The sequence below is a fragment of the Siniperca chuatsi genome, linkage group LG14 (genome assembly GCF_020085105.1).
Source record: "Siniperca chuatsi isolate FFG_IHB_CAS linkage group LG14, ASM2008510v1, whole genome shotgun sequence".
Lineage (NCBI taxonomy): Eukaryota > Metazoa > Chordata > Actinopteri > Centrarchiformes > Sinipercidae > Siniperca > Siniperca chuatsi.
The window spans coordinates 12,591,091-12,618,856 of record NC_058055.1 but is presented as its reverse complement, the minus strand read 5'-3'; the positions used below and the strand labels follow the sequence as shown (position 1 = coordinate 12,618,856).

General features: G+C 40.4%; 1 protein-coding gene and 1 long non-coding RNA gene across 6 annotated transcripts in view; one reads left to right on the top strand and one right to left on the bottom strand.

The window, feature by feature from the left end:
- Window positions 1–8,587, top strand: part of LOC122888555 — a 19,647-nt gene extending 11,060 nt beyond the window's left edge. The window contains exon 3 of the long non-coding RNA XR_006380722.1: window positions 5,857–8,587. This is a non-coding gene — a long non-coding RNA (uncharacterized LOC122888555). The remainder of the gene's footprint in view (window positions 1–5,856) is intronic.
- cxxc5a (CXXC finger protein 5a) lies at window positions 8,380–27,766 on the bottom strand. Of its 5 annotated transcripts, none has more exons than XM_044223156.1 (4): window positions 27,631–27,766; window positions 27,443–27,504; window positions 19,148–20,166; window positions 8,380–8,644 (listed from the first exon to the last, which is right to left on the bottom strand). In XM_044223156.1, the coding sequence occupies exons 3-4, from the start codon at window positions 19,940–19,942 to the stop codon at window positions 8,600–8,602; spliced, it is 840 nt and encodes a 279-aa protein (XP_044079091.1). In that variant the 5' UTR covers window positions 19,943–20,166; window positions 27,443–27,504; window positions 27,631–27,766; the 3' UTR covers window positions 8,380–8,599. The 5 variants fall into 5 exon arrangements, with proteins under 5 accessions (XP_044079091.1, XP_044079089.1, XP_044079092.1 ...); XM_044223154.1 differs by having other exon boundaries at window positions 27,447–27,504; XM_044223157.1 differs by having other exon boundaries at window positions 19,148–19,960; window positions 20,064–20,166; window positions 27,443–27,709.

Genomic DNA, 27,766 nt, shown 5'->3' with positions numbered 1-27,766 from the left:
ACTGTAGTGCTGGTAAACACTGCGGCAGTTAACCATCCACAGGGCCTTCTGCTGCCTCTGCTACACACACACACACACACAAGCCACAAAGTCCCAGACATGTCCATATGTAGAGCTGCACCTCTGAAATCATCAGGACAGGTCAATATATTTGTTATGATCCTGACTTTATGAATTATTGCCAAGTAGACATATTTCCACATTGCAGACAAAAGAATCATTTCCAAAACAAAGCTTTACATATTTTACAGCATAGTCCAGCGCAAAGACTAATTCAAAGATCCTTCAGCTTGACAACAGGTGTAGTGGCCATTTTCTCAGAGAAAAGGTGGTGTTCATACAGTAATTGGCAAGCAAACATAGGTAGCAGAGAGTTGGATTGTTGATGGCAGCATGGTTGATTGCGGAGGTGGAGGAGGGGGTTGGGGGTTGTTGTCTGTTGACAAAAAGGAAGCAAGGAAAATGCATAGAGGGAGAGACAGAAGGTGCATACACTATTTTGTCACTAATGACCTTAATGGCGGTCAATAAACAAGCATTATTTATTTGTATGCATGCATAAAGAAGATGTGTATCAGCACCATGCTGCCATAGGAAACTGAGCTTGCAGCTCCAAACCCAGGAAAGTCATGGGGTAAAAAGCAGAGGGAGAGGAGGGGGGGTCATTAAAGTGAAAACCAGGAGCCACATGGGAGGCAGAATTTTAAATGACTCCCCTTGTAGCAAGACCAGCCCAACAGAAGGACTAAACCTCTCTCCCTCTCTCTTGATCCATCTCGCTCTCTCCCTCGCAGAGATGCAATTAATTCGGATAGAGCGTGCCAAGTGTGCAGAGATAGCGGGATGCGCCCTCGCACATGCCGCAGGGAGGACAGTTTCGCATTCCCCAGAACAAATACAGATTCGGGGCTTTTGGTCCAGCACGTCGTGACCAAACTTCATCTCATCATTTCCACCTTGTGTCTCAGAGTTTTTCAGCGAGAGCTCAATCCTTCAGCAGCCCTGACAGAAAAAAAAATCTCCCTTCCTCCTGCACTGCTGCAGTAACACCACCCAAACTTTTTACACCTACCACACTCACAAGGCAATCAGTTAAAAATACTGCATTAACCCAGATTTAAAACTGACTCTGAGAACATGGAAGTGGACACATTTGTGTTTTTCGATTGCTTGTTTATATCCCTCCTCCGACACGCAGTTACCCAGCTGTTGATATTTCTCAAGGCCAGGATCTGGGAACTGCAGGTGGGAGTGGCAGGGGTTGTGGATGGTGTGGTGGAGTGTGAGTCATGTCATGGTACACAAAGCACGTACCATGCAAAGTGCAGGAGGGAGTGTAGCTCAGGGCCAGGGAGGCCATCGATACCAGGGAAATTGATCGTAATCAACCAAGTTACAGAGACTGAGCAGGGATTGGCCGACTATCATCTCCTCCTACTCCCTCCTGCTCCTCTTCCCTTTCCCTCGTCTTCTTCCTCCATCTTATACTGTGTTTCCTGATGCAGTTTTCATCCAGACTGAAAACAAAAATGTGTTAGAAAGCTATTAAAAAAAGACTTTGTGGGATGTAAATACATTAAAACATGTAGTGACAGGTGTGTATGGTTTGCTCATCCATTCACACAAAGACTTGATTTTTTTAGCTTTGTTACTTCATTTTGTTGAATACAACTTGTCTGAGAGAATTATCTTGTGTCGCATTCTCTCTGTATACGTCTGTTTGATCAAACAAATCAAAAAGGAACCACACAGGAAGAAAATCGTTCTTGAAAATCGGTCGTATCTTCTCTGCTGTGGCTCCACTATAATTTCTCATTTGAAGACAGTGGCATACCTGGCAGTGCAGCTGCACCGTTAAAAACGCTGGCCCAATTATAGCATAACACCTAGCCTTATGGTTTCCATGGCTGCACGGTGCATTTTCCCGCGGGACGCACCGTGGAGAAACGAGTGTCTTATCAACCATCACCCTGGTAATAACACTCCCTCCAGCCTTTGCCGCATGTGTCAGACCTTAACGAGAACCCTGGGTGAAATCTCTCTCCCAGTCCAGCCACAGCCATTGATTTGGACTTAATCTGTTCCCACGTGTCCTTGTGTGTGTCTGTGTGTGTGTGTGTGTGTGTGTGTGTGTGTGTGTGTGTGTGTGTGTGTGTGTGTGTGTGTGTGTGTGTGTGTGTGTGTGTGTGAGAGAGAGAGAGAGAGAGAGAGAGAGAGAGAGAGAAATACAGAAAGGGAGAGAATGCATGTCTGTGTTTGTTCGGAAGTGGATGCGTTTATGTTTGTACATGTATATATTCAAATTTCTTGTTCTATTCATGGTGTGTGTGTGTGTGTGTGTGTGTGTGTGTGTGTGTGTGTGTGATCTTTGCTATATAATTTAACCATGAGTATTATATTTTTATATAATATTATATCCTGCCATGGTAGGTTCAGGAGATTCTATCCACAAACCAGTGAATGGGAAAAAGAACTTATACTTACATTTAATTTTTGCCTTTTAGGCTTTAAGTCAAGTATAGATAAAGACAACATTATCTAAACTAGAAGAGACTTCAATACTCTTGAGGTTGAAAACGATTTATTGAGATTTATTTAGTTTTAGCGCAGACTCAGACTCAATGGCTCTTGTAGTCCAAGGCTGGAGCAGATCTTGGCAGTGTGCACTGCAGGAGTACATCTCTGTCCAAGCATACAAACAAATGTATATTAAATCAGCTATTTAAGCCCTTCATTGATGGCCTCCTGGTTGCCCCGAGGCAGTGTGCCTTTGATTCAGAGTTGCATCAGGTGCTTCGACCCCAGTATACCTGCTTGCAGGTCTAGTGTATCATGATTTTCATAATTGAGTAATTTCAATAAATTCTTATAAGTTAAGATGCAAATTGTAACTGGTCGTGTATTAACTACAATTATGAAGTCATTACCAACTGTTATTCACAACGCTTTACATGTAAAAATTCTAATCTGTTACTTGTAAATTGTGCTGATCCTCTGTAATTTTCTTTCTGATGAATGTGCCCTTAGCCATCCCTAAAGCACTGCTGGCCATCAATAATATATTCCAATACGAGAAACTGAGGGTGAAGGAAATCTGCCAGATGTAAGTTTTATTTCACTTATGAATTTTTATCATGTATGATGATCTAACAGCCAGTTCTTAACTGTTTTGCTTACGATAAATATTACACCGTTATGTTGTGTTACAAAGGAATAGCATTAACAAAAATCATAAATCATAAAAATATCTTTTCCAGAAGATCCCAAAGCCAAATTTCAGATCATTTACTGCCAGTAGTTGTGGATTGTGCTTTACTTTAACAACTTTTCTAGTTACTGAACATGTATTTCATTGTAAGAGCTAAATATAGTATAAATGTGGTTATTTGTCCATCTAAAGGCAGACGATTGAAGGTCGATTATAAGTACTATATGGCATCGCCAATGAAGGTTTGAACAAGAAGTAGTTATACAGCTTCTCACAGCACCAGCTTTTATTGTAATAATTTCAGTAAAACTGCCAGCATGTTTTTTTTTTACAGTTAATAGTTACCACTTAGAACTAGAAGTTAAAAATACTGAAATTGAACAGCTCTCCACTAAAGGCAGATTGTCACCGGCTCATATTTTTAATGGCGTTTTAGGAAAAATACTCAGAAAAAGCCCTTTCCTGATTCCATCTGTTTAGTGCTTCTGGTTAAAAAGGTACAGATCTACAAATGAGAGCTCAATGTGACTCTAACCATTGAGACACATGTAATTCAAATATGGTTTTAGATATATTGTGCAGTATGTAGACATGATGTTTGGCTTTTATATTATTAATTTACCCTGTAGCGGAAGTACTTTAAGTCTTTGCACTATTTTTTGGATGTAATTAAGTATTTCCATGAAGTACACACTGGTGTTACTGCTGTGGTAATAATGAGATGCTCTAACAGCTAAAATATTTAAATGAAACTATGACACAGATGGTTTCTTAAAATGACAGCACAGCCAAAAATAGTGAAGCCTGTGTTAGTTACTGTATGTGTCAACTATATGCTACTGTTTGAAAGAATGACAACACAGTGACTTTGCGCAGGTGACAATGATGAGTGTTTATCATAAATGAGTGAAATACAACACATTTGTAGTTATATACTAACAGCTGACAGTTACTTTGTCTCAACCAAATATACATGTGTGTGGAGAGGTGCGTGGGTGGGTTATGGTGGTGGTGGTTGGGAAAGTAAACATTTTATTCATTCATACCCAAAGTGAGATTTATCCTTTGCTATTTAGCACATTTACCTCAATATGAATATCTGATCCCTGATCTCACTGGGAAATTCATACACAGTATATTCGTATGAAATGAAATGCCATATGTTTCTTTGTTAGATTTGGACAAAAATTTGTGTAATATATTACCTCACTCAGGGTGGTTTGTTAAAGTAAACTAAGTGAAGCCACGCTCAAAAATGTACCGTAAACCTAACTTAACCTGAAGTAATTAGTCAAAAAATACAAATGTGTAATAAGTCTAGTGTAATGAAAAAATGGCCAATTAAAAAGAGTGCATGAATTTTATTTTTACCAAATTACATTTACACAATGAACCACAATGTGTTGAGCATTAACAGTGCTTTTCCTTCCTTTGTTAACTTTTATCTTCTATCCTACAATGTACGATGTAATTTATACTCAGTTATCAAATCAATTGAATAGAGAATGCACCAATTTCAAAAGATCAATACGCAACAGGATTGGCTACATTGATTTCTGTGGTTCAGTGTTTCAGCCTGTGACATCATTCACACAAGTGAGGCATTCTGGGAAAGTGCAATATCACTTTAAGTTAGTGGATTAGTCATCAGTATTTCATAATGAAATGAAAACTGCATCTACTGTAAGTGTAGATATTTTAACCTAAGAGCTGTAAACAGACAGTGTTAGTATAATGTGTGTTATCAATAATATCCACATAGTACCTATTTACTACTGTTGTAATCTGCAATATATCTATATCTATAGGCATAGATAATCACATACTGCATTCTAAGGGAATTTAGGCTTTTATACAAACGTTGTTGATGTCAAATTATATAATATTTATGTTACTTTATTCACAATAAAGAAAAGGACCAAATAGGAAATTATGCAATCTGGCTACCTTCGTTGCTACAGCAGCTGGAATAGCAACCAGTACCACTATCTTTTCTTGATGAGAAACTGGAGTCTACCTTTGAGCAATTAGATTACTTGAAAGTTAATTTTGGATAAATCAGAGGAATGTTGTAAACACTTTAACCAGTAAACCTATTCAGTCCAAAATGAAAAGACTATAATGGTATAGTATAGTGGAAAATACTAATTTTAACACAGTTACATCAAATATGACCTTTGTTTTTGCTGCTGTAACTTCTTTGTAGAACATGTGGTGAGACCGATTGAGAAATACTAATGAGACAAACTTTTTCACCCACTTTCCCTCATTGCACAGAAATAAATGTGATAACCCCAGACAGCTACAATTCATTTACTAATAAAATTTTAAATTCCCACAAAATCTAATCAAATCATATTATATTCATATTAACGGGCAGCATACATCCTAGTCTTTGCCCATGTAGTTTGTATGACACGGAGAGGTTGGTGTATTTTTATACAGTGAATCTAAACCTCCTAAAACAATGTTGTTTGGTAAGATTATGCTTGAAAACAACATGAAAATCTCTCTTTGATATTCACATATACCAGGTTATGTTCCTCACTGTGACTTGACTTATGGTCATATAGTAAAACAAGGGTCACTGCTGACTCTTCAGCACTCTGGCCCATGTACTCACTTGCTTATGTTTTTCTTCCCGTTAGTCACATTTAACAAGCAACATTCCTCCCTCCTCAACAATTGGACTGCATCAGTTCCTGCTATCTCCCCATCCGAAGAAGGTGCCGAGCGAGCTGAGAAGGGGCCAGCCTGTGCACGGGCATTTGTATGGGGGAAGGGCATGTCTGCTGGCAATGAGGGTGAGTAGATCAGTGCTGCTCAGTGTCTGTGAGGCGGTGATAAGATTCCAGGATTTTCCTAGTGTGACAGGCCTGATCACCAAGCCGTACACCCCTCTGCATGAAGACAACTGCAACCACCACCACCACCACCTGACATCCCTGAACCCCTGGGCTGCTACACCTCAGCAGGCAGGAGCCACAGTCACCTGCAGCCACACCCAAACCCTCCTCACTCAAACTGAAAATCTTAATCTGACGAATTTTTCTGTCTCGGGTGTAAATGCAAAATTAAAGCACATGAATGAATTTCTACTTTACAGTCGTATGCGTCTACACTATACACTAGTCGTGTTGTCTCGTTCTTTCTCTCTGGCTCACTTCTCTTTCTTTATCTCTGCCTCCTCAGTCCCCCCTCCCCACTCCCTCTCCCTTGGATGGCAGGTCAGGCAGTGAGCTGTGCGGGCTCAGAGGAGGTAAGGACGCCGCGGTGCACATTAATAATGAAAGGCCTCAGCCACCCCCCCAGACACACACACACACACACACTCACTCACTCCCGCACACACTCCCCCCATCGCCATGGCGATGGCACTAGCCCAGCACTGTCACCGGGGGGGAAGCTGGGAATATAGCTACACTCTCCAACCCTCCGCTCGCCAAGCTGATCACGAGCTCGTACACAAGCCCACCATACTGGGCCTTCCACCGTGGATATTCACTAATTAAAAACACTCAGCACTACGGCTGTGGCAGAAATCTGCATCTACTTCCCCACCTGGATATGAAAGAGTGACTATGGAGCTGTGAAAAAAATCATCACTTAGCAGGAAATGGAAATTCACTCTATGTGTCACAGACCTGAGGCATTAGAATCAGTAATTACACTAAGACCCACGTGAGATTGACCACATTTTTGGAAAGGTTTTTTAAATCAGCACTGCTTTCACTTATCCATGTCTTTGTCCAAACTTCACTCACTTCTACTCCTTGCACGCATAACACATCCAGCCCCAAAACACACACTTTACCCAGGCTTCTTCAAGATAGCCTTGACAGCTCTGAAGACAAAACTTCCCTTCAGTAATCCATTACTATCAATGATTTTCTGCTTGTGTTTTCTGACTTTAAATGTCATGGAGTATGGTGAATGTCACACAGATCTTGGAGGATTTTCAGGAGGTCTCATGCATTTTGAAGAAACACTGCAACCAAAATTGTTCTTATTCAAACATCTTTTAAATCATTTTGGTTACATTTTAGCATAGCAAGGCTCCATCAGTCATTCCACTATAGGAAGATATTACATAGGCAGTGAGAAAAATATCTCAGTCAAACCAAGGACATCATGGTGATTCATACCACCGCCTGATTTACTTTTAATGAGTTCTGCTCTTGTCAGAATCTTGGAGAATTTTCCTACACCATCCAATTATAAAGGAAAATGACCATTTTTTCATTTCATTCATGGAAAACGTATACTTAATGTTTCTTTTCGTCAAACCAGCTGTTTTTAAAAACAAAACATGCAAATAGACAAGTAGACAAACATCAGAACTGTAAATTTTGACACGAATACATGCATTCCTTTTTATTCACAAAACCAGTCCAATTTTCTAAACGAATACAAAGATCGGTTATTTTGAAAAGCTGTAGCTACCCAGCAACATAACAAAATCATGAAAATATAACAAATAAACAAATAAAAAAAAAATTTCATCTTGTCTCAGTGCGTTCAGTAGGGTAGACTCAGAGCAAGTGCTGTCTCTTAATGCTATTGCCCTGAGCAATATTGGCACATGCTCAGTAGGGCCACAGTAACATAAGGCTGCCAGTTTCACTAAAGGAAAAGTTTGGAAATGCAGAAGAGGGCTGATTTAGGAGTTTACAGTAGTGACGGCTCTGGCGAACAGCATCTTCGACCCAGTGAAGAGTCCCTGGAGATCTGCCCAATAACATGACTTCTTCAGTTTCGTTTAAATCCGAAATTGGCAGCTTCACAATTTGAAACATTTTCTTTGTCTTTCAAAGACAACCACTGATCTGTCTGGAAACTATACTCGTCAACGAAATGAATCATGAAATAGACAAGGGTTTAAGTAACATAATGGTGAAGAATTACAATAACGTTTTTGCCATTAGCCACTAGTTTTGAAATATAGCTGTAAATTTACATTCTCTACACAAGTACTGTATCTTTCCACACATGAACAACATTAACACCAAACACAGAAATTTGTTGATTGTCCACACTCGGTCCGTCATTTCTGTTTCTGGCAATGAACAGTTCCATGTTTAAGCGACAGAAAAAAACCTGCTGGAAAAAGGACAAAAGGTACCAAAATGGAAACATAGAAAAGGGAATGAAAATTGCCATAGATGCTTTTCTTTACGCTTCATTTTTGGTTCAAGGAATAAGTAGGTGCATCCATTACCCGATTGATTTTTTTGTCGTTGTTGTTCTGTTTTGTTTTTTTGTTGTTTTTTTTTTTCCTATAATTTTTTTTGTTGCTTGTTTGTTTATTAGCCAGTGTCTGTTCCGGAGACAATCCAGGAGTTGGCATTGCACTTGATGGCAGAGCTTTGGGTAGGGAGTGGAGGAGGAGTCCTACTGGAACCACCGGAACGCCGCTCCTGTAGGAAGCATCACCTTCTTGGAGAAACAGAAGACAAGGAGGGAGGGGAGGGGAGAGAGAAGAGGAGGTTGGAGTTGTTAATGAAAAGCAGCATATTTTTACAAGTGTTTGTAAATATAATCACAAATCAACTACTTAGTACTACTGAGAAGCTTCTTCACATCTTGTCAGAGAGGCATACATAATGTTGTACTCCTGTTCCTACATTCTCTGCAACTAATGATAACTGTCATTATTGATTAATCTATCAGTTGTTGTTTTTTGGGTTATGTATGAACAAGAAGTTATCAGAGCCCATGGTTGAGTTCAAAACATTTTCAATGTGCAGTGTTATACAACAGGTAGGCAAAAGCAGAAAATCTTCAAATTCAAGAAGTTGCAACCAGTGTATGTTTTGCATTTTTAGTTGACAAATGACTTAAATGATTGATGTCAAACAACTAATCAATGAAACGGCTAAACTTCTATTCCACTCTTTATCCCTAGATGAGTATTATGTGTGAAATCTCTACATCCTCGCCTCAGCACCACCACAGGAACGGGCTTCAGTCCTGGCTTCACACAAAACCCGATATGCCACATTTATTATTTAGCCACCACACGCATTGCTCTCCCACACCATCATCACTGATTATGCTGCTTTCCCTCCCTCACCCCTCTCTCACTGTGGTTATCTGTGTGTGTCTGATTGCACTGAGCAGGAGTGGCACGCATGCATGCAGCTGCAGGGCTCAGCAGCGGCCTGCCAGTAAGGAGATAGAGAGCCGCTCGGGGTCCCCGGAGCTGCAGCACGGCTGGCGTCCTGCAAAGTGCAACTCGATTCTGCAGCACAGATTCTTCCGTTAGCCAGCTCTGCCTGGAGCGAGGCAGGAGGAGCTCGGCAAACATTTATGCACCCACACACACTCTCGCACCGAACCAATATGTATTCAAGTACAGTCACACACCTCCACACACAGTGGCACGTTAACTGACACTCACAATACACCCCCGAAATCACACCAAACAGTGAGACTGTTAAACTAAAATTCTCATAAACGATGGATTCAGATTCACTTTTCCATCAGTACTCGACAGCAGAAGGTTTAATAAGGAATCCTACATACTGTGAGTACAAACACAAATACACACACCCATGCGTAAATACAATCACACCTATCTAATGTAAAGGAAACAGAAGATGAACTGCATGTAAGTGTCATGCACCATTCACATATTTGTATTGCCCTCTGAAGACATTAAAAGTATTTGTTTAAATGCTTTTATTTAAAAGTATGTCCAAATTCTAATGAAAAAATAATGTATAACCTGAACATAATCAGACTTTAAATTTTGTGCATCTTGTTGCGCAGCTCTCTTGCACAGCTGCAGTGATATTATGATTTTTCGGAGGCAAATGGCCCATTAGTTCAGATAAGTTTGATTGAAACCAAAAACAATACCAGCCCTAATTACTTTTCAGGCCCACTTAAACCATTACTCTACCCTTGAATCAGCTGTAGAGAGTTCTTTTGAATGCTATTGTTCATATCTGGACATGAAACTGAGTGACTGTGGGGTTTGTGCTCCACAGGTTTAATTTACTTTCATTTTGAAAGTTAACTCCTGCTGACAAAACTGAAACATTTATGCGCAAGTAAAAAGACTTCAAACACGGTAATTACTCTTGTGATCTCAGCCAAATATAGCCCACACTGTGCTTTATTTGTTAAATTGACTCAATCAGGAATAATCTGACAGCAGAGACACTGAATACCACAGTGCTGTTCATAGCCCACATATGCATTGTGCCAGTTCACATCAACCTCTCAACTTTATATCAGTTTCTCAAATATGTAGCAAATGTTGTTTGATGAAAGCAGGTTTGGATTGAATATATGCTACTTAATTTTTTACCTCACCCTAACTTCCAATGAATATACACAAACTGTAGCTTTCAGTGGTATGCACAGTACATTGTACATATTTATGAGATTCTTTTTGGCTCAAATAAATATTAATAGGAAACACAAACCTGGAGGTTAACAGCCAACATATTGCAACATTATTTCATGGTCTGTGTGTTAAGCATCATTAGCACGTCATCCATCTCTGTGATGACCTTTCTACAGCAGCACTGAGAAGACAGTCAGAGGACAGCAACATCTGGTGCTGCCACAGATGTCAAAAAACCTGGTGAGGGCTGGACAGACCATGACGTAATGTGTTGGAAGAAAAACAACACATCCCTCAATTGAACTGTAAATGCAGTTTTTCCTCATTATCAAACATGAGCAATCAATGGAAAAATGGCAGCAGTTCAGGAATAGAAAAACCCTTCCTTCACCAACACTGATTGCAAAGGTTCAAACAGATGGGATCTGTGGGTGTGAAGTGGCCAATCACTAAAATCAATGGATGTGTTTTTTTCACACAAGGCGAGCACATTTGTCTTAGCGCAGCAAAAACAATTTGTGTGTTACATATCACAAAAGTAGAGGAAGGAAGCATCTGTGATTTTTCAGACTAACTGCTTCTTAAATGAGCTAAATCCACCACAACTTATAATGGCCCTTCAGAGTACAGTACATGTTGTTAGGTGTTACTGATGCAAATTCCTGTAAGCCAGTTTAAGTCATCATGAATTAAATTTTTGCCCCAGGGCACCGCTGAGCGTTCTGGTTATTGTTTTCATGGCTTCACCATCAACAATTGTGAGGATTCCCTTTTGGACACCCACAAGAAAAAAGAAAAACACAAACTGACACAATGAACGCAAAGCAGCTCCACATGCAGGAGCAGGAGTGGGATGTAACACTGTCTGCTGTTCACAAGGAGCAGAAAAGTAAACTGTATCACAGCACCAATGACACTCACTGTTTGTCTGGCTGAATTTGGCATTTTCCTAAGGCAGCACTCCCTTCCAGTAATCAGGTGTGATTGAAATGTAAATATATTGTAGCAATACTGGACCTTATTCAATTTACAGTCATATATGACAAAGAAAAACATTTGAAAATGAAAAATGATTGAACCGATTAATTGACTTTCAAAAGTCACCAATTAATTTTTGCAGATCAACTAGTTGTTGCAGCTCTAGCTGGAAATATGCCAGAGATGATACTGGAGATGTGTACGTAGAGAATACTAAACCTGATGATCAAAATCTTTCACGCTAATCCTCAATACTCATGCCCAGAAATCACAGGTCAAAAGACATTGGGGCATGTAGGTTAAAACTGAAATTTGGTTGAAAACTGAAAGATTTTTGGTGGAAAGGTTACATATAATGGTTGTTTCAACAGCATTTAAATGACCTATTGAAATGCAGACACTGAAATGCTGTTAAAACAACTGTTATATGTAACATAGACATCTGAAAAACAAGTTTTATAGACATTATCTAGACATCTTTAGAGCTGTAAATGACAAAATATTACTGGGTGGACTACACCCTGTTTTAGTAAAGGGCTGTTTGCTTAATCCAGATGTCAGTCTATACTACGACACCTTGGCTGCCTCACTCCCTTCTCTCTCTTCCTGTCTTCCTTAGCCTCCTCTGTCCACTCCAACTTGTCGCTGTGTCTGCCCAGCAACTTGCCCACACATCCATGTGTCTTGGTGTCAGTCTGCATGCCTGTCAGTATGCATGAGCCTCTTCTGTCCTGGCTGTCTGGTGTACGGTGTCTGGGAGGCAGGAAAGACCATGAGGGAATATGCTTCTCTCATATCAATGTATGATACTGGTAAAGTGGCCCCCAAAGGACAACACTAGTATGTTTAGGTGTTAGCTGTGTCTGATGACAAAGAAGCACAGTCTTTGACACAACTACTGAATTTCATTACAAAATATATTATTCTATAAGTAAACAAAGACAAAAACTCAGCTCCTGTCTTATCTATTTTCAAATATTACCCACCGGTACACAAGATACGCTACAACTTCCTAACCCCGACTCTTCTTCTTTCTGTCTGTGTTGAACAGCATCACTGAGACTGACACCACTGAAGGGTATTCAGACATAGAGCAGAAAGGAACTGCCATCCCACTTATTTCTCTCAAATGTAGCATTCCCAGAATAAATCCAGACATCTTCAGCCAGTGAGCTATGAGGTGGCAAAGGCCTCAGCATGCTAACTCCCCCTCGCTTGCCAATTTTACGCTCCTCTTTGAGCTGCCATGAGCTTTCAATGGAAAGCGTCAACACCCTTAAAATAAGCACACTGCTGCTGGACTGCACTTGTGTACCAACGCGTATACACTCACAGGCCGGTACAAACATAACCTCCAATGCAAATGCAGTAAAACAAAGCCAAAACACTTCATCCAGTCTTTTTTACTCACATGTGTGTGCACACATGGACGTGCCGAAAAGCAGTCAAAACCATCTGACGAACTGACCGCAAGACACATGTTAAATAAGACGTCATGCCCCTTTAGAGACCGCACACTGAGTGTAACAGCCACAACAGACGGGGATGTGCCGCTTTATCTTTGATTGGAGGGGAATGTGACACGCAGGGGCTGTTTGAGCTACAGCTGAGGCTCACTGCAGTTCACTTTGGACGAGCTTCTCTTCTGGCACAGGTGCTGCCCAAGTCGCTCTGAATATGCATTATGGGCATTAAGCGGAAGCAGGAATTTCTCTCACAGAAGCCTTGTTTAAAGACAATAAAAATATATACAGTCATTTCCAATATAACATCATTTACTCATTATTGACATTTGGGATTTACTGCTGACTCTCTGCTGCACTTTCTCACCTGACGCAGCACATCCTCCATGACTCTCATCCTATGACATTTATCTCGCACTGATGACATCACGCTCACTGAAAGTGCAGCCCAGGCTTTATTCTCTGATCTAATCACCTGCTGAACAAGAGCTGTTGACTTAATAAGAAAGCTATTTGCGACAACTACTAGACTGTTAATGGGAATGTATGAGGACAAATAAAAAGCAGGCAAAACTGAAAATGATGTACTACTGTCACAGCTCTGTACGGGGTATTTTGGATGAGAATGATTGAATAAGAATATTGCTCTCACTTGGAGTTAAAGCATTTTGTCATTTGTGTTGCAGTGCATTCATGTTGAGTCACTTCAAGTCATTGTTAAAATACAAACTTTACAGTGTCAAAATTAACTGTATCATATAACAAAGATGTCCAAATTATACTGTAAGGAACATGAATAAGAGAATTAGGTTTATAAGGCGACATCAGAGGAATATTGCAGGGATTACCTTGTCACAAAGATTTTATTTCATGTGGTGGGTTGTCAGGTGATTGAGGTCATGGTTTGATTCATGCTTTCGGTGTGGGTAGATGTGCAGAAGCTGCACACTTTGGCATGAATGTTTCTTGCCTTTCCCATGCATGGCAATCTCGTGCCTAAGACCTTCAGCACGTCTGTGGCACAGCAGAAACTTTTAGCTCTCTAAAAAAGGCACAGCATCTTTGTTCATATAATATCACATTTCATCTGTTGCACGCCTACAATGCGCCTGTTGTTTTGGCAATTAATGACACCCTGACCATTCATGTATTCACATCAATTTCTATTTGGTGAATGGACCAACTTTAGTGTAAAATAATTCACATTTCGGCCAAGCGAAAAATATCAAAACTTAATGATGACTCTGATGTCTGATGGACTAGTTCAGGCAGTGTTTATGTCTGAAAGCTGTTTTTCCACTGTTTGACAGCTACACTGATGTTGTGCAGACCCCATCAGGAATGAGGTTATAAAGAAGTACAAACTTTTAAAAACACTGATATTATCCGTTAATAATATTCATTAGTTTAATATTGTCACACTTTACAAGTAAATTAAGTTGCAAGTAGAGATTAGCCTTCTCATTTCTGATCTGAAAATGGGAAATTGCTTGACAGACAGATTAAATGAATAGTACATATTTTCAGATGTCTGGAGTAAAACATTTGTGCAAGGTAATTACAGTACATACAGTTACTAAAGTCAATAATCAGACTGCTATTATACTTGGTACTTGAAGGCTTGGCAGGTTTATGGTACCCTGGAGTTTCTTTCATATGAGGTGGCCACTGGCAACATCAGCAGACTGTGACGTTACGAGCAGCATGATGACCTATATCAACATCAACATTCATGAATATTCAAGCCCCCTTGGGTTTGGCATCACTGTGTGAACGGCTGGTATTAGGCTAACTGCCATGACAACATCAATTGCAGATTATAAAATTAAAATTACATTCCTTTCTGTTACAGACATTGAGTCGTACCACCTACATAGCAAGATGACACATTTCACCATTTGGGTGAATCATCAACAGAGACGAATGGAGCCTCTCATTAATTTGCAACCAAACAATACAACACTGAAAAACAACATGCTGATATTCAGATACATTAGTCTGATTCTCAGAAGTCAAGTTATTTTAGTCACAATGGCCCATGATGACCAGCGTGTGAATTCTTCAATTGCAAACAATCAAATGACCATGTCACGGTTCTTGAATGTTTGAATTTTTTACTGTCATACAAATCCTGTGAGATTTTGATTAGTGGCAACTATTTTCCAAATTTTACCATGCATTTTTTAAGCATTTTAAGCGCTTTTCTTTGTGGTCCAGGCAGCCATTGGTTTCCATTTGTTTATCTATGGTATGAAAGCGGTTGCATAGAACATTGACAAAGTACAAGTTATAGTTGTGTGATGAAGACTTTTCATCCCAATCTGCGCTTACACCTGCCTTACAACTCAAAGACAACACACTTCTGACAACAGTTAAGCCAGACATGATCTTCACTGTGATAGATTACCTAACACAAGCCAACAAGTCCTCCAAATTATGTTGTTTGTAACTGCCCTTTAGAACGACACATATAAGCATTTTCTGATGTGACGTCCCTATCAGCAGGACGACACTATTTGTCTGTGCCTTCCAAAACCCTTACAAATCACTGTATTGGTATTGGGAAATCCATTTTATGACATGACAATGATCATGAGCAAGGTTTGGTTAGGCTTGGGCACAAAAGCAACTTGGTTAGGTTTAGGGAAACATCGTGGCTTGAGGTAAAGTTACTATTTTCAATTCAATTCAATACAATTCAGTGGGCTTTATTGGCATGGGAAACAGATGTTAACGTTGCCAAAGCAAATGTAAAATAAAAACATACACATAAACAGAAGAAATGTGCTTTTAAAATATATACCGATAAGTAAGATAATAATAATAAAAACTGTAGACTTGCAGTTAAAAGATACAAATCCAAATAAGTGAAAACTATATAAACACTGCAAAAAATGTTTTATGAGTGTCTGTGTGTGTGTGTGTGTGTGTGTGTGTGTGTGTGTGGGTGTCTAGGTCACTCACTGTCCCTCGGGTTGTCTCCTTCTCCTAGGAGTATTTTTAAATTTGAGAGGACATTTAGCTCTTTGAAATCTGAGATTACAGTGTTGTACTTGCAAATGTTCCTGATTTCATTGAATGCTTTACAAGCGCATCTCTATCTCAACCTCACCTGTCGAACAGTGACCACATATTCTGTTTTCTTTTGATTGTCATGATTTTTTGTGTCTTCTTTTTTCTATTGCCAGTTTGTGGTCACTGAGCCTGTACTTGGTTAGGATCTGAGATATTCTGCCAATTCATAATCGCTTTTTAGGGACAGATAACATTCTGATCTACTTTTCTTTACATTGCGTTATAATTTGGTTTACTCTAATTGGTGTTTGGAAAGCAGTGCTGTTGTGAGACTGGTCAGAGCTGGATTTAAGGTGATTAAAACATTTGAGCGCTCTCTTTTGAATGTTAATTATCATTGGGTAGCTGCTCTACATGCATTTGTTGGTGTTTTTCTGTGTACGTGTAAAATGTATCTGCAGAATTCTGCATGTAACGATTCTCTTGGATTGGTTTGTCCCAACAGGTATAGCTATGATGACTGAGTGGATCCCATACTTCACTACAAAACAGCGCAATGGGCTGGATGACACTATCAAATATTTTGAGCCAAATTTTAATTGGAATTTGGAAATTATAAAATGTTCTCTTAATTACATTTAGAGCTCCTCAAGCTTTTTCTTTTAGTGCATTCACTGCCATGTTGAAACTCCCTGATGCTGTTATGGTTATACCAAGGTAGGTATAGTCATACTATGTTCAATGATATGATTGTTTATTGTAAACAACTTGTTTGTCTTTGGAATTTGTTCTCCTGCAATCTAGGGCGTTTATGAAAAATCATGACATTAGTTTTCTTTATATTTACTGCCAGGACCCAGTTCTGACAGTACTTTTCTACTATGTCCAGCTGTTGCTGTAGTACTTGTTCAGTAGGAGACAGTAGAACAAGGTCATCAGCGTAAAACAGAGACTTCACCTCTCTATCTAGGAGGGAGAGGCCAGGAGCAGCACATTGATCCAACGGTACAGAAAGTTCTTTAATATACACATTAAATAAAGTTGGGCTTAAATTGCAGCCCTGACGAACACCTCTTCTGTGGGTGAAGAATTCAGTTTATTTGTCTCCAATTTTCCAAATACATTGATTTAACCAACTTCATTAAAGTTAGGGGCTGTATGTTGTCATGATTACAATAATAAACATGTGGTTAATGTTGGGGAAAGATCGCGGTCATGGTTAAAAGAACACGTGTTTCCCCAACCTCCTGCCTACTCGGACTTTGTCGCTCTAGAATAACCGCTAGAGGGCTTTGTCACTTGAACGAAAACATATGTTGTTTTAGACATTAGCTGAAACAGCTTACTGTGTTGTTTTTCTTGGGAGGACAGTCCCCGCAAGCAAATATAAACTCTGTGCAAGGTGATTGCTTGGAAGTTGAAAAAAATACATTAAATAAGAAACACTATGGTTTTGAAAAGGGTCAGTAAATCATATGTACTTCCCACATGATTTGCAGTAAATTTGCTAAAACATGCAAAAAACATTGATATGGCAGTTTAAAATATCTAGGCTTGTGTATGCACAAACACGTAGTGAATATGTGTAGTTATCTTATCATGGTGATTGGATATTTTGGTTTGATGTAAGGAACCCCTAAACTCTTAAGATAAAATAAAGTAGAATTTGTGGCAAAAACATGGCATTGTCCAGTCAATCTTCAAGCTCCATGGATATCCATTAACTGAGCTAAGCTAGGATAATCTTACATTCAAGATGATGTCACACTGTGCTGTGTTTTTAGTTTGCATCACTCAAAATTCTCTAATGACCAAACTATCCCTTTAAGGAGCATTTCACTACGGATGGACAAAGTCAGCACATGGGGACTGAACAACCAACATTTCAGCCTACAAACAAGAGGCCAAGCTGTCGCCCTCAATCAACATCAGAAAGAGAAAAAAGTAAAGCCATTAGCAGTTTGAAGCACACATCCAGTTTGTTTCAATTAGACCAGCGGCCTCTCCACTGGTTCATGTTTCACTGGTTCACAGTGTGTTACATATCTATCAATTTATTATGTAATGCCAAAGTGACACTATTATCCATTGATCACCAAAGTTTATATTCTTTGAGATGGAACATCTGCTGAAATTGATTTCATGATTGGTCGTTCTGTCATCACAGCCGGGGTTGGTTAGGTCACTGAGTGTGATGGAGGTAACAGACAGTAAGTTTGGAGGGCCATTTAGATGAGCAGGAGTGTCACCGGAGAGAAGGACAGCGGCAGCAAAAGGGGGGGGGGTGCATGTGCCACACTGACACCTGGTGCTCCAGATGACATCTCAGTGGCCAGATGGACCTTGTTACATGCACACACATATACAAACACACCCACACATGTACACTTACACACAAACACATACTGTACACATATTCACAATTACTGCCACTCTGCCTCCACACACACATTACTACATTACTTTACGATTACAACATATGCACAAGCAAGCACAAGGAGGATGTACATGTGACCAAACAGCAAATGCTCCACTGAAGGGAATACACTGTGTAGCTCAATGCGAAAAAACATAAACAATCTTGTGTTTTAGCTAGTGAATTATCCTTCCACTTGAAAGATTGGGTGACTGCATGATTATGGTGGACAGATTAAAGAGACCCCATGGTGCATGCTTACCCTGCACATACCCACCGCACTCCTCACCACCTGTCATTTCCCTGCTTGTGGAGCCATCACCCCACCAAAAAGCCCCCTGTACTAGCCTATTTCCCTTAAAGGGGAATGACATTCAGGTATGAAACAAAAGATCTTCGATGTGCTTTCAGGTGTGAAGCTGAAACTTGTTTGTGATGTTTGCAGATCTCTGTAATATTTTTTTTTAATTTTCCAGTTCTTCTCTTCCTCATTCAACTCCAAATTTTTGATCCCACAAAGATAAACTTATGGCTTATTTCTCTGGTTTCTCACTTGGGCGTAATGGTTAATGCACCCAAATATTTTTAGTGTCTGTCACTGCATTGAAGCTTTGTAGTAACTCTTTGGATCAAAAACCTTTAAGCTTATTTTTTGGGGAACCCTAAAGAATGATCCACAAAGCAATGACATATTATAACCACCGTCTTCTTACCTCCAGAGCAGCTGAGGGCTTCTTCTTCAGTTCCTCACATTTGCGAAACTTGCAGATCTGGTGGCCTGTTTTGCGATTCCGGCAGCTGCTGCATTGCTCGCAGTTAATCCGCCGTCTGCAAGGTGGGCACATGCCGCAACGTTTTCGCTTCTTTTTACCGGAGTTGATAGCAGAGGCCAGCTCGCTCTGCGCCGGGTACTCGGCCAGGCCGGCCATGTGTAGCGCGCTGTCCGCCAGAAACACTCCAGCCGGCGTCATGATGAAAAGCCCCGGGTTGAAGGGGAAACCACCCCCTATTCCATATGGGAAGTCAACAGGACCACCTACGGCATCCGTGACAGACGTACCCTCCAAGTCGCTAGCCCCCGAGCCTGCATCTCCACCGCCAACTCCCACTCCCATGCCCCCAGGCAGGAGCATGTGCTCCATACCGGCCCGCTTTAACAGTGCTGCTGCCTGGGCAAAGTGCAGCAGGCCATTCTGTCCCTCCAGAACCTGTTCTAGGGTCCGGTCCAACTTGGCTGCTGTCAGTGCTGAGACAGTGGGCTGGGGTTGCGGGGGTAGCTGAGGCTTGGCCGAGTGGCTCTTAGTTTCACTATTGCCTGTGTGTCCATTGGTGGTGGCAGAGGAGACTGCTGTATACTGGGAGAGGGTACGGGAGTTCTTAAGGCTCTTACTGAGGGGCTCACTGATGATGCCACTGCGGTTCCTGCGCTCTATAACAGGAGAGTCCTGTTTGCAGCTACTCCGCTCCTGGTCCTCTGTCCGGTTCCCCTCCGACAGCCCGCTAGACATGGTCCAGAGCGTACGTGCCTGGGTTGGGGGTGAGGGTGGAAAGGGGGCAGGGGTGAGCGAGGAGGGGGAGCAAAGACCTTTTCTCGGTCCGTTCTGTGCCCCGGTGAGAGTGGTGCCTCACCTCAATGGACCAATCCGCCAGCCGACAACAGGCAGGCCCCGGAGCCTTCTGCCCGCACTACAGCTCAGCCCTCATCCACGTTCTTCCATGGGCCATCTGGAGACTTTACACAGGGAGAGAAGAGAAGTAAATGACTCATCAATGATTACTTCACCAAAACAAACCGAGACATTCAAGAGAAACATTTTCCATTTTTGTGAAGTTGTGGGTCAACTTAGGCAAATTCAAGAAGAACTAAGACATCTTAAAACCTGCAATGACTGATTTTTTTTTGGCTTCTTGGGTTCAGTAACAGTTTGTGAATACAGCACTGGCATCTCATCACCTTTTAAGTTGATATGGCAAACTTGTTTACACATCCAGCAGTTACGGATCATTATTAGTATTCATTTGGAGTCGTGTTTCTGGTCACCTGGCAAATGTAAATCCAGTATTCACTCTGTTTTAGCTCTGTTTTTGGTCTCTACCAAGTCCCGAGGGAAATATCTGGCTCTTTACCTGCGAAATGCTCCATTATGTTCACCAGCTAGTCACTAACTGTGTCTGTCTGCTGTTTGGTGCTGAGCAGGTAGTGTACAGTGGGTTTTTGGAGCTTTTTGTTCGCTGAAAACAGCTGCCTGCTGCAGGCGAAAACAACACTATGAGAGAAGTGAAAGACTAAATAGAAATGAGTTTTACAGAATTGAACAAAGACATGGGCCACTTAACATTTGAATTTATAGCCCTGAAAACCTTAACCAAGATATACTGATATTCAATTAAAATTCAAGCACAGAAATCAAAAACTTTCATTCTCCCTCTAATTAATAAATAAATTACTCTGTTAGGACTTTTGTCCATCTCCAGGTAGAGGTATATGCACATTTCACTCCTTATGCTAAAATGATCAAACCAAGAAACATGTGATTTTGTGAGCAATATTTTCATAAACAAACACACAGTTTTTGCTGTAATTACAGAGGTGAAAGTTCTGTATTTATCTCTTACTTTAGTACCTGCTTGGAAATGGTGTCCAGGTGAGCTCTTGTAAGACTTCTTTGATCAGTCTGTTGTACCGATTGGTCTGTGTAAGGGCTATAACCACTGGGTTTTCTGTCAGATTATTTTATATTTTTAAGTGAAGTTTGTCATTCTTGAAATGTATTTTATCAGTATTTATCTGTAATAATGTCCATTTTAAACACATAACCCTGAGACTAACCTGATTTGAGTGAATGCTTTATAAATAAATTGTATTGCCCTGACTCCAGTTTAGTCATTTAAGAAATGTTGCATTTATTGACTAAGAATTACATGCTCATTGATCTGAGTGTATAACCTTGTGAAACAATATGTGAGAAAATAAATATATGTCCCTTATTAGAATTTCACACACAGCAATCTGGGAAGCTGCTGAAAATGTAGCCCAGAGACAGAACAAAGGAAGCTCATTTTCTTTTCGTTAACTTTGTATTTCTTTTAATAGCTATAATTTGATTGTGTCTAGAAATTATTTTCTATTCTATTAGTTTTAAAGACCAAACCTGTAGAGCAATATAGTTTGGCAAAATATAAGATCAAATGGCATGGTGTGGCTTATGAAGAGGGCTCACTAGGCTAGTAATAGGAGACTCCCCACTGGACAGGTATGCATGCATCCACCAGCTTTTAGCGTAAGATTCCTGTGACTGCTCAGCTATGAAAAGAAAAACTATGCAACGATTCTCCTGACCTGTCCATGTTCACAAACAAGCCTACCACCTCCCACAGAAAAGCTGAGGAAATGGCTGGGCCAGTCCTTATAAGGGAAACAAAGGGAAAGGGAGGGGAAGAGGATGGAGGGGGGGTGTCTGTGCACTGTGTGGAAATTGGAAGGCCAGAATTAGTGGGAGGTAAAGCTTCAAAGGCAAGAGCACAGCCCCCACATTCTCACCAGCTCAGGGGGATGTGGCGCCAGCGAACCAGAGCCAGCTCCGCAACCCCTCAGCCCTATAGTTTCAGTTTCTCCTACTACAGCACTGACCAGGGTCCGGTTTCCCAAAAGCATCTCAAACTAACTGCATCTCTGCTCAGTTTTGGTTGAATGCACAACAGCACTGCAAATCATCAGACTGATGCATGGGGGTTTTGTGGTGCTATGGAATATTGGACCTGAAAAATTCATTTAGTGGTCAGTTGTGAATACTTTAATGTTGTTAAAGGTGATTTTTTTTCAATGACATTTTAAAGTCACATTGTCTCAAGTGAGCTCGATTGCAGCTGTGCATATATAAAAGTAAATCTTGGTATCTACTTTTGCAACAACACTATTTCCTGATTAATCATGGCCTGGGAGAATATCCAGCTCTGATCCAACTGCCTCATCAATGCTCTAAATACAGTAAATGTGATAAAAGACTTGAGTATTCCACATAATTAATGAACTGGTGCATTATCAATAACTAGAATAAATGAGTTCTCAAGTCGGCTACAAAGTGACAAAGTTGGCAATCACGGCTCATGAAAACAGTTTCAAAAATATCGCTGATTAGTTATGACACAATTTTTCTACTAGGAAACTATTGTCTCACCAGCCTCACAACCTGCTGATGACACCACTGGTTTAAAAAAAAAGGCAAGTCTTTCAAATGAAAATGACATGTATTTCAACTGCTGTTCCTCCAAAGTGTTGATGATCTTGATAGTTATGGACGTGACACAATGCTTTTCATACTGATGACTTGCTTTGCATCAATCCCAGCAACACCTATGAAGATAATGCATGGACACACATGCTCTTTTTGTTTCTTCAGAAAAAAATTAATAACTTGACAAATGACTGGGCTTTTTAGGTCAGCACAAGTTTCATTTGTATTGTAGCTGAACACATCAGTGTGACAAGCATGAGTTTGAGCTAGAATGCTTCAGTCATTAAGGCACTTTTCAGTGCACTGTTGGAAAAACATTTGTAGACAGTGATTATGTAAGAATGTTTGGTATGTTTTAATTTCTACACATCAACAAAATTTTGTTACCTGACAAAAATTGCAAACTGTACTTTGAAGTCACAAAGAAAATACTAAAACTTCCGCCAAACCAGTCTAGAATGACAAACATGCGTACGCAGATTTGTATGTTGCATGTTTACAGGTTGTGTTCAGACTGTAGCCAAAGCTGGTGCACTACGCCACAGTTGCTGCTTTGGTCCACCACAATGTGTAACAAATGAAAGCAGCTGCACCTACTTTAGGTTCACACTCACCCTCGTCTACATCTGACTTCCATCCTACTGACCTATCAGTCACACTCTTTCCATCATCATCAACCCTGAGCATGGCATATAGTCTTTGGCTAATCGACTTCCAGCATCATGGCTCTTCGGATCCCTTCACCACATCATTTACAGAAGAGGTACATGTCCTTATGTGAACTGTCTCCTAAACCACAACTGCCTCTGCTCTCTGCTACTGAGAGTGTCAATGCCATAATGCTGAAATCAGATATTTGGTGTTGTTATGTCCTTTAAGCATATTTACTCAATTTCCTGTGATGTCACAGACTTAATGCTGTTGTTCATTTAAAGCCTTACACCTCAGGTTTCTGTGAATTGGCCTGACCAGACCGCTCATAAATAGTATTCACATATTAAAGCCTACAAGAGTCACATTTCTTGCACCTCAAGCTGTCTCAGCATAAAAATAGGTGTAAATATCATCTCTAATATTTCAGTCTTTCTTGTTTTTTTGTTAATCTATCTGCACACAACGTGCTGCATAGGATTAGAGGTCGGAGATAAAGATCTGGATATAAATGGTCCATATGATCAATACGGTCCAACAACTACGTGTGTGAAGCCTTTCTCCGATCGACCAGTGAGCTCAGCTGTGAACCTGCAATCAAAGCATCCACAAAAATACTTGGTGGCCTCTTGTTTCGGTTGATTCAGAACTGCAGCAGGAACAGTCACTGTGCTATTAGTATGACTTTTGAACTGTTTCTTTGGTGCCTGATCTTCATTGTAGGCAAAATCAAATCTGTTTTGTTATAATGTAAATCTGAGTGCTTGACAATTACTCTAGTTTTAATGGTCAATAAATCATTTAGTGTAGCCGACAAAATATTGACTAGCCTGAGGAGGTATAACTCAACAGTCTTAATGCAATTATAAATGTTGCTGTTCATTCAGTAAAGGCACTTAGTGAAAATCTTGACATTAATGCGAGCCTGTTAAATCAGCTGAGTGACATCAGCTCAGTAACTTTGTGGACACTTTGTCAACAGCAGCTGATCTGCAGAACCTGAGAATTTCATTCAGAATTTAATGTTTGAATGTGGTTTACAAAATGCCACATAGGTTAATACATGCTATATGGGTATTCATTTGTGGGAGGTTTGATTTTGATTAATCAACTAATAGCTTATAATTGAGTCTGGGCTCACATATACTTTGGCTGCTGTGTCAGAGAGCATGTATATCAAATTTTGTAAGAAATGTAAAATTTAAAGGAGCCCATTTTTTCCGCACAGAGTGTCATGTGAGTGTGAAATGTGGTGTTTTTATCCAGATATTCTGGCTCTACAGAATACTGTATTGATTCTTTCAGAGAAATTCAGTTTTTGCTGTCTTTATGCTGCCTGAAAATAGTCTCCCCTTGCCCGTGTATAGGTTTGTTTATATCTAATAATTTGTATGAAGCTTGCAGTTCACTATCAGTGACCTGAGACAGACGCTCAAATTAAAGGAAAAGTTCAACATGCGTTTATTTGCTTTCTTGTGAAGAGTTAGATGAGAATATCGATATCGATGTCTGTGCGCTAAATATGAAGCTGCCGCCAGGAGACGGTTAGCTTAGCTTGGAAACAGCTAGCCTGGCTCTGTCCAACGGTAACAAAATCCACCTACCAGCAGCACGTCTAAAGCTCACTAATGAACACATTATATCCCGTGTATATCCGTACAAAAACCAAAGCATAAAAACAACAATTTGCTGTTTAACAGGGGGTTATGTGCTGAACTATTTCTTGGCCAGTTGCCAGGCAACCAAGGGACTCCAGGTCTTTTTTATTTCCAAAAACTTTTCTCTTAAGCCATATGGCACAAATATGGTGAGTATATTCTGTATACCTGAAGCAAGGCTGGTCATAACATCTAAACTGTGTGTCAAAACATTATAAAACCATTCCAAAGGTCTTCATTTTGTGTGGAACATTTACAAAATCTTTCAAGCTGAAATCATTGGTGAACTGAGTAGTACTTCAATAGATTATACTGCATTCACAGCAATAAAAGTGATGAGTACTTCCTAACAGCCACAGTGCTGCTGGGTGAGTGCTGTCAGCACTATGATACTTGTATGAGCATGAACAGCTCATTTAACATTCATATGAGGCTCTCAGCTTGTAATAACTTTAACAGTTACCTCAGACTTTTTTTTAAAAGATTTTTATTCTCAGATGCCTGATTTTATACCAACTGTTGTGATACAGATGTGTGTATAAAAATGAACGTATGACCACAGTATAGTGACAACTGACTGATGGATGAACGGCTGGTTTGTTCAGTCTTTGACCAGTTCGATCAATGGGTGATGGAGGAAAACATTTAGGGCCAGTGTTTATTGATATTCGCCATTGTTTTGGGATTGTAGGCATATAATATTATTCAGAACAAAAACCTAAACATGAGAATAACCCAAAACTACCAGGAATCTGGGATGTAATATTCATCACACATTGACTTGGTCCCCACAGTAGCATGATATCACCGGCCAGGAACACTTATTACTTACTTATTACTTATTACGAGTTCAATTAAATGAATTTAGTTTGGGACTTTAATGTACGCATTGAAAGGATAAACTCTAGGTATGACTCTTTCAGTAAGCGATAAATCCTGGTTTATTTACATTTTTTTAATTTAATAAACAAATTGCCCTGCTAATTGAAATCACAGATCAAGTTTGACTGGACAATTAACCTCCTTTTGAGCGCATTGAAGTAACTCTTGAATAAGTTCCCTTCACTGACGTCACTGCATGCGCAGGTGGCAGGTAATCGCAGTCATCTTTTTTTAACGGAGGTGGGAAAAATATTGTCTAATTTCCTGCAGGGTTATGAGGCATTTGGTCCGCCACGAACTCTGGAGCAGCTGACGACACCTCTAGCGAGAATACTTAATGTATTAGTTCAAGCGATGCACGATGCAAATGCAGCGCCCCCCCCCCCCTAACCCTTCCAGTCCAGACTCGCTGTCTGTGGACTCTGTACTTGTCTACGGTGAGCTACACATTCTCTATTCCTCCCACCTCCTGTCGACTGACGCGCGCACATGGACACGCACACACACTCACGCATACACACGCAGAGGAAGTTAAAAAGCCTGGTGACAATAATTAGACTCAAGGCTTCATCCATTGTCCATAACCTGCTGCGCTTTCTTTCCCCTAATTAGGGCTATGCACACAAAAAGTTAGAGGAGAAAAACAACCAAGCCGCGCATACTGTGACTTCAAATTATTTGCGAACATATGGAGCACTTGGAGCACTGCGATACTGGTGGCGGATAGCAGGGAGATGACTGTAAATCTCTGGGTAGCGCGGTGAGAGGTAGTGTACCTGGGAACTTTCTAATGATGCCCGGAGAAAAAACACATGAAGAAAATATGGCATTTGGAATATATATATATATATATATATATATATATATATATATATATATATATATATATATATTTAAAGCAGATGAATTCTTCACCTTTCATCAAGAGGAAAACTGTGATATCTATTTGTTAGTTTATGTTTTTGGGATGACAGCGGATTAAATAAAAGTTTGAGTTATACAGGGTGACGATCAGGAAGAGTCTGTTGTCAAACGCAAGCATGATCCGACTCTAATGCGCGTTAATCATTTCTTCCACGAACTGGAAGCGTCAAGTTTAGTGCGCGTCATTAACAGCTGATTCACAATAAAACATCGGGCTTTTGCTTTTGTGCCGATCCGTATCAGCGCTGGCGGCGACTTATTAAATAAAGCGAAATGAAGATTGTTCTTGAAAAACTGAGAGCAGCTTGTAAAAAATCCCGTTCAGCATTATATATCCAATCACCGGGTAGGTAATAAAACAGTTGTTTTTGTTTTTTCTTCCAAGAGTATAAGCAGATCAAAATAGCTGGCTTTTGTCTGGACTCAGTGATCTATGAGCACGGTAGCCTATCTGCGGTACCAGCATATGGTCTGCAGTCGCACATTTGAGGATATACAGAAGAGCCTCCGGTTCACCCTGCTATAACTTGATCCTATAGGAAGATGACATCCCAACTTTCAGCAGACTTCAACAAAGTATGATCCCCCCCCATCCCACCCCCTCCCTCCTCTTCCATGTATCTGCATATTTGCAAACACGGGCCCATTTTATTCGCACCTACCAAAGCAGATCCGAGCAGAGGGGAGGGCTCCCACAGTCCGAGCGGTCCGTCTCTCAGCCTGCCGTGCAGAATGGTGACAAAAAAAAGAAAAGGGCAGGGGGGAAAAAGCTTATTCTCCGAGAACACAATCCTACAGAGTCCCTGCCTGTTAATGATAAATGTGAAAAGAAAAAAAAATATTCACCGTCAGTTATTTTGGAAAAGCGTACTTTCTCTGAGGCTGAACGCGTGGGTTCCCCCAGCTTTCTCGGTCCTTGCAATCCCACCTCTACATCCCCGCTTGCAGAGAGGAACATGCAAACACATTTCATAGATTTTTG

What these genes read in the sequence shown, in the direction of transcription:
- cxxc5a (XM_044223156.1), bottom strand. Translation starts at nt 19,942, where the DNA reads ATGTCTAGCGGGCTGTCGGAGGGGAACCGGACAGAGGACCAGGAGCGG. An exon ending in AGCCCTCAGCTGCTCTGGAG is followed by an intron (nt 8,645 to 19,147) that starts GTAAGAAGACGG and finishes TGTTTCTCCAAG; the next exon opens with AAGGTGATGCTTCCTACAGG.